The 12,500-nt window shown below is 35.3% G+C and overlaps 1 protein-coding gene across 2 annotated transcripts in view; it reads left to right on the forward strand.

The window, feature by feature from the left end:
• Window positions 1-12,500, forward strand: part of LOC122249358 (tRNA (uracil-5-)-methyltransferase homolog A) — a 17,831-nt gene that overhangs the window by 5,133 nt on the left and 198 nt on the right. The window contains exons 8-15 of one of the 2 annotated variants that reach the window (XM_043010138.2): window positions 54-181; window positions 323-428; window positions 664-786; window positions 973-1,165; window positions 1,473-1,623; window positions 2,207-2,304; window positions 2,494-2,579; window positions 10,029-12,500. The exon at window positions 10,029-12,500 is cut by the window's right edge and continues 198 nt beyond it. In XM_043010138.2, coding sequence (XP_042866072.2) covers window positions 54-181; window positions 323-428; window positions 664-786; window positions 973-1,165; window positions 1,473-1,623; window positions 2,207-2,304; window positions 2,494-2,579; window positions 10,029-10,721 — 1,578 coding nt within the window. In that variant the 3' untranslated portion in view covers window positions 10,722-12,500. The remainder of the gene's footprint in view (window positions 1-53; window positions 182-322; window positions 429-663; window positions 787-972; window positions 1,166-1,472; window positions 1,624-2,206; window positions 2,305-2,493; window positions 2,580-10,028) is intronic. The other variant, XM_043010139.2, reaches the window with a different exon arrangement.

Genomic DNA, 12,500 nt, shown 5'->3' on the forward strand with positions numbered 1-12,500 from the left:
AGAAAATAAAACACCTAGACACAAGGAATTTATTTATTAATGTAATATTGCAGATTCACCCTCAACAAATGAACGAAGAAGAACTTGGTGCAATCAAGAAGAGCATTGTTGATCTGTTTCTCGAAGGTGCAGGAAAGCCATTAGGAGTCACTTCAATATTTTTCCAAGCATATGGCCAGAAGTAAGTATATTGTTTATCAACCCGTTACTTATTGATTATTGATTAATTTTGATAATGAAGTGTAGAAAATATTTTGTGTTAAATTAAAATATATCATAAATCTCTTATTGGGATATAACTAGAACTCTTTTCCTTTAACAGAGAGCGAGGTGTAGAAGAGAAGTATGAACATCTCTGGGGAGAACAATTCATAACGGAGACCATTCTTGGGAAGAAGTTCCGTGTGTCACCTGATGCATTTTTGCAGGTATAGTAATAAGATGTTCAATTTTTGGCTTCGGTTGTAGAAAAATATACTGAGGGTATGTGAGAGGAAATTGCTTGTATATCATATACCCTGCATATTATAGATTAATGATAAATACTACATAATACTTGTAGTTGATATTGCCAAGCCTTTATGGATAGTAATCCACTGGCTGATTTACATACTATATGCAATTTTTTAAAAATTTTGGTTTATGATATTTTCTGTAATTTAGGTTAACACAGCTGCTGGAGAAGTACTCTATGAGACCATTGGGAATGTAGCAGCCTTGGATGGCACCTCAGTGCTGCTTGATGTGTGCTGTGGCACTGGAACTATTGGCATTTCACTAGCTGAGGTATGTGTCTTTTTCCTTCTTTGAATTGATGTGGTATTAGTTTTTAGCATTTACGAAATTTGGATACATTTATGATGATATATTGTGTCCAGAAGATTTTTTGTTTGATGTTTTTGATTTTATAGAGTTTTGGTACACTTACAATTCAAGATGTGTGATGATAATTTGTCTTTTTTTTTTTTTTAGCGGTGCTTGAAAGTGTATGGAGTTGAACTAGTGAAGAAAGCTGCAGAGGATGCAAGGTTTAATGCAGAAAATAACGACATCAAGAATGTTGTTATATATGAAGGGAAAGCAGAAGATCATGTGAAAACAATGGTAGAAAATTGTGAGCAGTATGACACAATTGGTGTTGTTGACCCACCACGTGCAGGACTACGTAAGTAATGATTAAGAGTCTGAAGCTACCTACTAATGGTTGTAAATTAGTCATTTGATAGGATTTACATTTAGTGAAAAATCTGCATCATAAGAAATTTATGTAAAAAAACAATTTTGTTTGATAACAATAACTTAATTGAATTACATAATTTTATTTATGGAATTTGCATTTACTATTATCTAAGATTTAAAAACTTCATCGAGAATTAGCAAACTAGAATAAAAAAAAGAACCATCATTTACGGTTGAAACAGTGCAGTTCATGAAGACAAGAAAGATATGTAGAAGCTTCACTTTTCCAACAGATGGGAATGTAGTCTGTGGTCTTCGTCGCTGTGAGAACATGAAGCGCCTTGTGTACGTGTCTTGTGACCCAGCCAACGCATGCAAGAACTTTATCAACTTGGCCAGAGGGAAGAGCAAGCAGTACAAAGGGGACTTCTTCATACCAATAAGGTATGGAACTTTTGTCTTTTGCTTTTCTATTCATCAATTATTTCTTTTTAAAATGTTTTGGTTTATCTAGGAATTTATATGGTATTCATATGCATTTATATTTTAGTTTAGTTTTTTAATATTTTGTAGCTGTGCAGTAAAAAACACCAGCAATTGTTATTCTTTTATTTTCATTATCATTATTTCACATGTGAAGTATATGGCATGTTGCTTTGCATAAATTAGTCACTGATGAATAGGATTTACATTTAGTTCAAAATCTGTAAATTATTTAAAAGAACAAACATTTAGAATTTACCTCTTTCATTATTTTAGTTGATGACATAGTTTATTACCAACATTGGAATTCATTCTTATTTATGAAAATAAAACCTACATTGGAATTCATTCTTTTTTGTTACATTTTTTTTTTATAATTTGATAACGTTATAAAGATAATAAGCAAATTTTTCATACTTTTTCCCAACACATGATGTCTCCATCTAGTTTAAAACATATTGGATTTTATGTTTGTAAAAAGCCCTTCAGCTTAGTATTTCTTTTGATCTTCATACTTCTGAATATACATATTATTGCCTTGCAGGGCAGTTCCCATTGACCTCTTCCCACACACCCCTCACTTTGAGCTGGTTATTCTCTTTGAGCGATGGGATGAACTGAAGTGGCGACGCATCATGGAAGGTAAGGTGGAAGTATATACCATGGTGTATTCTAGACTGAGGTATGTTGTGCTGCAGTTTCCACAGGCCGATATGGAATAAGACACTTTTTGTATTATTTTGACGGGTTGATATAGAGTAAGACTACTTACGTTATTTCCACAGGTTGTTTTAGAAAAAGGCAGGGTTAATAGTCAGACTTTTATTGCAGGTGATCCCCTACCCCGTGATGCTGAGTACTTCAAGCGCATTCCTTCTATCCATTATGATTCAAAAAAGGCTGATAGGGAAGGGAAGGTTAGTTGCTCATGGTTTATTATGTGTTATATAGTCTTATAAGATATTAAAACTTTCTCTAGGATGATCTTAGATGTTCCATATTTGGTGTAATTATTCTTTCATTTCAGGGAAACAGCAGGTAATTGCTTTATAAAGTATCATTTTTAGTTTTGATCTCTTTTCAGGTTCTACTTAAGTATGTAATTGATTTTCAGGAAATATTTGTTCTTTCTCTAGTATTCCAATATTTTATATTGTTAGAAATTAAAAGTAGATAAAAAAAATATGCTTTCCATTTTAAAATTTCTCTAAAGAAGGATATGTAGTCTTTTTATGTTTTATGATGAAAGATTTGTTTTTTCCTCTCCCATCTGTATTCCTTTTGTTATTCCTTCTGTGTCCAAATCAACGAAAGAATCCCTCTGCTGATGGTACAGAGACTGCTGATCAGTGTTCACTTATAGGAAGAATCAATGATTTTTAACATGCTTCATTCCCAGTCACTATTACCACTACTTAAAACATCTGTCGTGATAAGCTACAACAGTCATATCAATTATGGCTGGTTGTTAAGTGTAGAAGTAAAGGGTTGTGAGATTTTCAGGAAAACAACAAGCTGTGTGACACTTTCACCATCAGTAAGGTATGAGTAAGGATGAAGGAATTTTTTTGTTTCAAATGCTCTTGCATATTTAAATTTGGAGAATGTGCATAGTTGTGAAGAGTTCTCAAGATGCATCCATGGTACAGGGATAGAAGTTAGTTTCATTCACATGATATGGTAGCAAGAGAAACTACTGTTTCTAAATTTAGGAATTATTGTAGTCATGTGCAAACATTGCCTAGTGTGTATGTGAAGCAGTAATGCATTTAAACTTGATGTAAGGAAGGTAAACCATTATTTAACCCATTCGTGCTGGATGACGTGCTGACACATTTTGTGGTTTTTGCGTCAGACGCCGGCGACGAGATATTTGGTCAAGGCCGGCGCTCAGGGTGAGCGAGCGGACAGCCCAGGCTCGCGGCTAGTGCGTCCGAGAATCCTTAGGTGTTAGGCCTATGCGTTTGAAAACCCCGGCATTGTGACCATTCAGAACCGGAATTGCCCTGGTGTGAATGGGTTAAAGAGGTTTTCTTAAAGAGGTTTTCAAGCCATTAGAAAAATGAATGAAACATTTATAAAAGTTTCAATAAATAGTTGTTGAGCAGTTCAAATCAAACCTGAGAGAGAAAGAGTGCATGAGAGGGAAAGAGAGCAAGAGAGAGTTTCTGTGAGAGAGCCTAAGCATGAATGAGATTTAGAGAGCAAGAGAGCAAGTGTATATCAGAGGGCAAGAGTGCGTGTGAGAGAGAGCATGATAGTATGAGTGAGAGAGAGAACAAGAGAATGCATAAGAGGGAGAACAAAAAAGTGCATGAGAGAGAGAACAATAGAGTGCACGTGAAAGAGAACAAGCGAGTGCATAGGAGACAACATAAGAGTGCATGAGAGAGACATGAGAGTGCATGGGAGAGACAACAAGAGAGTGCATGGGAGAGACAGAGAGCAAGACAATGAAGGAGAATGCATGAGAGAGAGAGTGAACAAGATAGTGCATGAGAGAGATAGAGAGCAAGAGAGTGCATGGGAGAGACAGAGAGCAAGACAATGAAGGAGAGAGATAGAACAAGAGAGTGCATGAGAAAGAGAGAACGAGAGTGTGTAGGAGAGAGAGAGAGAGAGAGCGAGCGAGCGAGCGCAAGAGTGCATGAGAGAGAACAAGAGAGTGCATGAGAGAGAGAGAGAGAGAGAAAGAAAACAAGAGTGCATGAGAGGAAGAACAAGAAAGTGCATGAAAGAGAGAGAGAGAGAGAGAGAGAGAGAGAGAGAGAGAGAGAGAGAGAGAGAGAGAGAGAGAGAGAGAGAGAGAGAGAGAGAGAGAGAGCGAGAGAGAGAGAGAGAGAGAGCGCAAGAGCGCGAGAGAGAGAGAGAGAGAGAGAAAGAGTGCATGGGAGAGGAGAAGAGAGAGAGAGAGAGAGAGAGAGAGAAGAGGAAAGAGAGAGGAGAGAGAGAGAGAAGAGAAGAGGAAAGAGAAAGAGAAAGAGAGAGAAGAGAGAGAGAAAGAGGAAAGAGAAAGAGAGAAAAGAGAAAGAGAGAGGAGGAAGAGAGAGAGAGAGAGAGAGAGAGGAAAGAGAGAGAGAGAGAGAGAGAGAGAGAGAGAGAGAGAGAGAGAGAGAGAGAGAAACAACAGTGTATGAGAGAGAGAAAGAGAGAAAACGAGTGCATGAGAGAGAGTGAGAAAACAAGAGTGCATGAGAGAGAGAGTAACAAGTGTGCATGAGAGGAAGAAAGTGCAAGAGAGAGAGAGAGAGAGAGAGAGAGAGAGAAAGAACAAGAGTGTGCATAAGAGAAAGAACAAGAGTGTGCATGAGAGAAAGAACAAGAGTGTGCATGAGAGAAAGAACAAGAGTTTGCATGAGAGAAAGAACAAGAGAGTGCATGAGAGAAAGAACAATAGTGCATAAGAGAGAGAGAGTGCATGAGTGAGAGAACAAAATAGCATAGGAGAGAAGGAGAAGAGAGAGTGCATGAGAAAGAGAGGACAAGAAAGAATTATTTTATGAAGCAGGGCTTATGGTGTGGGCAAGGAGAGAAGTGATTTTGATTTTAGGGATTACTGGATGAGTTTTTTTTTCTTATTTTTGTTTACCTTTACTTCTTGGATGTACCATGCAACTTTTGCTGGTTATATGAAATCAACCCAATTGATATTTCTAATGAGGCAATCATACCTGTTTGTTGTAACCTTTGTGCCAGACCTCTCAGACAGGAAATGGGAATTTTCCATAGGTCAGATGTCTTGGTAGAACAGATGATGCAATATAATTGAATTTGTATTACAATAATTTGTTTGTGTCCTGGTCACATGTAGAGTGAATTCTTTGCCTGGTTTCTTTCTGGTGGCTTTTTCCCTTCTCTTTACCTTTGTGTGTACTATTTCTATTTGCTTTTGAAGATTTATTTTTTGTTTTCAATTACCACTGTTTAGAGTGATTAGTCTATCTTCCACCCACAAGAAATTATAACCCTCTATTTCCCTTGATTTTCTTTCTTTTCTTTTCTTTTTTTTGGCCATGTCATTTGAGAGATTTTCTGGTTTCCTCAACAGCAGGAGTCTGGAAATATAAGTAAGAGGACGTTGGAAGACAGTGACGAAAGTGTACAGAAGAAACAGAAGGAGAATTAATGGCTAAAGGCTACTTTAGGGATTAGCTTACATCACCTGTTATACAGTAATGAATTGTAAAAGACAACAATTGTTACTTCTAATTTTTTTATCATTGCATTATATTTTTTATTTGAGCTTTTAGTTTATTTAGAAGAATGATGTTCTTCTAAATGTAATTTTAAATCTGTTGTTAGTAATTTAGACAAACAGCAAGTTAAAGCTTTTGTATAATCTTGAATATTAAAGATTCTGTTAAGAAAGAAGTTCTTATGTCTTTGTTCCTGATCCAGTATTAGGTCTCATTCATTATCATCTAGGAAAAGAAAATAAAGTTAAAGCCGTTTGGAATTACAAGTTGACAAAATTATGAACTAATGAAAATTTCATCATTCTCTTCCTGAGTCCAAGCATGGAAACATCTTTCTCAAAAACTGTTTGGAAGTTTTTCTCTGTTTTCAAACTATTGCCTGGTTTCCCATGCAGTTTAAAATTGATTGAAGCTTGTTTGAAAAATAATGATCTTGGGTCATGTTCTCGTCCAGACTTGCCAGTTGAGCTGGAGATGTTTACACTAATGATGATGGTATTAATGATATTAATAGTAATGATAGTAAGGATAATTGTAATAATAACAATAATTGCATCCTTTTCATAAAATCCAATTAGATATATATCAACAATTTCTTCAAATATGTTTCTTGTTCCTGTTTTTATAATTTAAGATATTTTTCAAAAGGAAAAACTCTTAAAGAGGTTTAAAGCATTTTCCTGTGTCCAAATAACTTTATAAAAATAATTAGATTCTAAACAGATATATATCAGAAACAAAGATATTTATTAACACAGCACACTGCTGAACACTCTTGGCCAGGTTGGGGAATGATCCTAGAATGTTTACAAAACCGTCAAAAAATTCAAGCTTTGTTACTTTTTGTCCATTTGAAATGGAAAGCAAGGAACATTGCTTCTTTCTCTGAAAATGCCAGAAATTGTTTGTGAAAGGTTTCCTAACAGTTTGTAAACTGTCTGCGAAAGGTCTCTGAATTTTCACAGTTATGAAACATGTTTTAAAACTAGGAAAATAACAGAAACAAGTTTCAGACAGTGTCCAAATAGTTCCCTGAAAATGTTTCCAAGTGTGGTCTGGAATTTAGAAAACAGAGTACTTGTTTCTGTAATTTCATTATTTGGAAATATAAAGGTATGAAAGATTGAATACATGAGTTCAATTTGTGTGTAGAAATGAAGTTGTAAGTGAGTGTATGTAGTTTTCATATCTTATGTCAGATCATTATTCTGCTTACCATGTTTTGTTTGTAGAAAACCAATATTCCTGTTACTTTGTTATATTCACACTTTCTGCCTTTGGTTTCATTTTTCTTTGGTTATTTGTCACTGCTTTTCTTTAGTTCTTTTTGCATAAAAAGTATGTAAGTGTATTTTGGATTAACTTATTATTTTGGTTTACATTATATGTGATTGCTTCCTTGCACATAACAAAGAAATTTTCTTCACACATATTACAAATCATTGTTTTAATCATAAAACAAGTTAAGAAGAAAAATATTAACTTCAAAATTTGGAGAAGTTCAACATTGGAAAAATTGCATACAATTGATTTACTTATCCTTTCTTAGAAAAAAAAAAAAAAAAAAAAAAAATCCTTTGCATTCTCATACTGAAAAGAGCTAAGCAAATTCATGGATTTCTGTTTACATCAGTAACATAATGAAACAAAAGGTTGTATGCTTCACATATTGTAGAATTTCCCTAGAATTCTAAGACTTTTGCTATAAAGAAGAAAAAATGACACTAATTTTAATTTAAATTTTTCTGTTTTCTTTTATTTCCTTTTCTTGTAATAAAAACAAAATTTTCTGAAGATGATTTACCAACTTCAGAAGTAAAGTTTGCTAATGGTAGATGGAAAATTTCTACACCTTTTTTTGTTTTTTCTTTCTGTTCTGATAGAGATAGAGAAACAGAGTGATGGGAGCGAGAGTCACACTCACTCACTCCCGAACTCACTCTTTTACTCACTCACCCACTCACTCTTTTACTTACTCACCCACTCACTCCTACATTCACTCTTTCGCTCACTCACTCAATTAGTGTATTTGTGTTTTGAAATTAAGATTAAGATAATAATAGAGAGTGAGGGAGTGAACCTCAATACACTGTTTTTCCATCTTATTTCTGTGTACAGGAATTCAGCTGCTTCTTGACACCAAATGGTAAGATTGTTACAAACACTTGAAAAGAATTCACAACACATGTGGAGCAGACAATATTAGATAGGGGGTGGAGGTGGGGTCTTAGTAGAAAGGGGTAACAGACTTAAAATAAAGGTGTTTTAGAAAGGGTGAACCAGAAGGTCTGTGATAACACAGCATATAAGTTATTATTGTTTTTATGTTGTAGACCAAATTTGGTTTAAAGTAGCTTTAGGAGAGATATTGGTGTCAGAGAGCAACATTTAAAATGTAGACTACTTTTGAATCAGAAACCAGAGAGAACCAATATTTGGTTTAAAACAACTTGAAAATAAGTCTACATAGGTTTCCAGGAATAAAGTCAATTTTTCCTTGAGGTGACAGATTTAGAATACACGCATTAGTTGAATGTTAGACAAAAGGAATTTTTTCCTTTGTTTAAGGTTTGTTTGTTGTTTGATTGTGCAAAAGCTGCCTTAACTTTGCTTGAAAGACCTCTTAATGAATGGGACATACACCATCCCCTATGTTGTGTTCCCGAGTGCATAGTTATTAACCCATTCCGAATTATTAGGCCTAAATCAATTAAATGGCTGGCACAATACTGTGCCGCCCGGCAACTGGGCTTTTGAATGCGCGGTACACATGCTGTACCACCCGTCCTGTGTGGGTTAAGGTGTCAGTTAGTAGACCCATCTGACCCCACCTATTCCGTTCCTTGAATTTTTTTTGAAAATCATTTTTATTTCTATTATTGTTAACATTGTAACTAATATTAATATTACTAAAATTCTTATTATTATCAACATCAGTAACAATGATAACTGTAGAAAAAAAAAGAATCCCAAAAATTCAAGGAATGAGGGAAATGTGTGAAATAAGTTAGGCCTACAGAGAGACTCCTTGCTAACTAAGCTCTTGTGGAGGAAGAAATAGGACAACAAAACTGCAATGGACAGGTACTCCCAGCAGCAATCTTTATTCATGCTTTAGATTTGAAAGTACTTTTTGATTGTGGTTGTCTTGGAGTCAGTTTACAGTAAACACCTAAAATTAGGTATGATTAGGTATTTAAAACAAGAGTTCCACTCAGAAGGTTGTAAGCAATTGCTTACAACCTTCCTATCTTGTAGAATCATGGAATATAACATTTTGCATTTATTAAGATCTCCAAAAAATTTCATTTATGTATTTAATTAATTTATTTATTTATTATTATTATCAGTATTATTATTTGTGTGTGTGTGTGTGTGTGTGTGTGTGTGTGTGTGTGTGTGTGTGTGTGTGTGTGTGTGTGTGTGTGTGTGTGTGTGTGTGTGTGTGTGTGTGTGTGTGTGTGTGTGCGCGCGCGCGCGCGCGCATATTATTTATATTTGTATTTGTTTGTTTATTTGCATGTGCGTTTATGTGTGTATATATATATATATATTAGATTATTATTTTTATATTTTATATACACATTCATACACATACAAATATATTTTGAAACTTGCATTTGAAGTCAGGTGATTATGCTTGTACTCATCATAAGTAAAAAATGGTGTTTGGATTAGGGTGCTAATTATTGTTTCACAGATATCTAGTTGAATTAACCTTATAGCAAAAGTTGGATGTGAAAGCACAATATTACAAAAAATGAAAAGCAGCATAATACCAATAGATCTTGGTGGTAACTGATGTCTTGTGATGTTAGCTCTACTCTCTGGTTGACTAGGATGGCCATGTAGCTGTTAGTTGACCGATTTGTTGCCCCTCCAGTGCTTTTTCCTCACTGCTGTCCAGAGGCTGTTACTGTTGCAGCTTCTGCCACTTTTCTTTTATATCTATTATGAAAAGAATCTACCTTAATGCCATCATCTCTGAATTTCAGTTAAGAAACTTGCCTCAGAAGTCATAAATAGTTGGCAAGTGATATAAAAATATACCCCCATGTTGTTTACCACACTTCATCAGGGAACACCACAAAGACATTTATAATTTTTCACTTTGACTCACCATCATACAGTGTAAGTTTTCATTTGTGATTTTAATTTGAATCTTTACAGCAGGTTCGAGACTCGAACACCGGCATGGGAGTATGGAAAACTGTCTCCAAGGATCGGGGTCCGCCAAATAAAGGACGCCCCTACTACAAGCCCCGCCACCACCCCTATGGGCGAGACTACCCACAAGATCAAGACCGGCCTTATCACCAGAACTACAAGAGAGAATCCTACCAAGACTTTGACTCTGACTACTATGGAAGAAATTACCGTCAACCCTACAACCAGGATTACCGCTCCGACTATGGACCCCCTGAAGGACATGGGCAGCCTCCTTTGAGAGCAGGACCTTATCAGTCTCCTTCAAGAGCAGGACCTTATCAGTCTCCTTCAAGAGCAGGACCTTATCAGTCTCCTTCAAGAGCAGGACCTTATCAGTCTCCTTCAAGAGTAGGACCTTATCAGCCTCCTTCAAGAGTAGGACCTCATCAGCCTTTTTCAAGAGGGGGACCTCATCAGCCTCCTTCAAGAGTAGGACCTCATCAACCTCCTTCCAGAGTAGGACCTTATCAGCCTCCTTCCAGAGTAGGTCCTAATCAGTCTCCTTTAAGAGGACCTAATCAGCCTCCTTTCAGAGCTCCACTTTCAGGTCCGCCTCATGGCCATGGCTCTTCACCTCAGCCAGGCCCACATATTCCACCCTTTTCACAGCATAGTTCCAGATTCAGACCAAGTTTCCGGGGTGACTACTACTAACTCAAATCAGGCATTATATTTCTTACTTGTATTGATCAGGATCTTGAGGGTCATATTGCTTGGTCAATTTTTATGAAGTGCAAATAATTCTGACTAAATGGGAATTTCAGTGCTGTGCACTTTTTAGACAATAGAACAAAACATTCTTAGAAAAATTGACATCATATATAATTCTTTTTATACTGAATTTTCCACTTTCCTTTAAGTAATTTATTTACAGAACATTTGATGTCATTTTTTAATAAACACAATTCTTCATGAATAATTATGAAGATCTTATATCTGAAGACAGGATGAATGTGCCATGGCTTTATGACAAATGATGCAGTGCTTTTGGTTCATTACCAAATAATACAATTTAGAAGAAATATATTTCCTGTGCTGGTACACACAGAATACATTCGCAGTAACTTTCCCACTATTACATTTTTATTTTTATATTTTGTGTTACATCATTAAAAACAGTTGCATAAGGTATGTTGTGACAAAGATAGATATATTTTGAATTACAAATATTATCCACATTATGATTAGTTTTTCATGTGTCCCATACCATCTTTGTAAAATCTAAAGAAAATATAAAAATGCAGTAAAGTAACTGCTGATCACATAAGCATAGAAATTAATTTTATTTATTATTTTTTTTATTTGACTTTTCCTTCTAGATTCATGAGACAATTTTTTCCATGGTATGTGTCTGTGTGTATGAATGTATGCATTTTTTGTTTGTGTATAGTACACATCTGAACATTTGCACAGATATGTGTGCATACATGTTAGGTATATCCATACATGTTTTGCCCATGTGTATTGTGCCAAAGGAAGTATTTGTAAGTGGAAAGATGTGCTTCAGCTATTTCAAGCTAGGGCCTGTGGTAAGATATTTGACATCTTTTCTTCATATGATGCATTTTTTCAAGTAATTTTGCAGTAATGATAATGATAGATAATAGTTGGAGTAAAGAATATTTGGTATGGTTTATTAGATGCACAAAGTTAAAGTTGTACTAAGCTACTTAGCAGTATGGCATATGTTAGCAGTAAGGATATAACCCAAGGGCCCTATCCATAACTTAAATACTACAATGCTCATTTCTGCACAGAAAATATTATAAAGATGATTCAATTATTTTCAAAGAGAATAGACATGACTAAAGAGGAGCTGCAAGCAATTCTTGAAATTTTAAACTACCTCAACATTTGACAAGAACCAATGAGTCTATATGTACACAACAAAAATCAAGACTGAAATGCACTGGTTAGTGTGTTAAGGAGGAAATAGTGTTAAGTTTTGCTTAATTTTGAAAGGGGAAAAAATATGTAAGTTAGATCTGAGAGGAAAAAACAAGGATTACCATACTTGATATATGGACACAAGAAAAGTAATCAATCTCACTTATGCAAATGTCATCACTTTTGTTGTTTAGGATCTCACATATATGTTTATGTGATCATAAGCTAGTTTAGTTATTTTTTATTTTTTAAATTGTAAGCTAGGCTCAGAAAATCTGTATCATGGGCAAATGTACCTGAAGGGCCAGATATTGGCAAGACTAAAGTAAAACTCCAGATACAGGTTATGGTCAAGATTTCACAGGTGGTTTGCTCTTGTTACCAGTTGTTGGGTAGCTGTTGTTGCTACAGTGCTGAGATATCAGTTTGTGAAACCTTCTCATTGTGGCTTTCATGCATTATGAACACCCTTCTAGTTCTCACTGCAAGGCACTGGAGCTAATTTCCTGCTGTGCTTTCAGTTTTTGTGTTCTTGAGGTTGAATGC

This window comes from Penaeus japonicus, unplaced genomic scaffold, assembly GCF_977035675.1.
Source record: "Penaeus japonicus unplaced genomic scaffold, GWHDUDI00000001_assembly GWHDUDI00000032, whole genome shotgun sequence".
Taxonomy (NCBI): domain Eukaryota; kingdom Metazoa; phylum Arthropoda; class Malacostraca; order Decapoda; family Penaeidae; genus Penaeus; species Penaeus japonicus.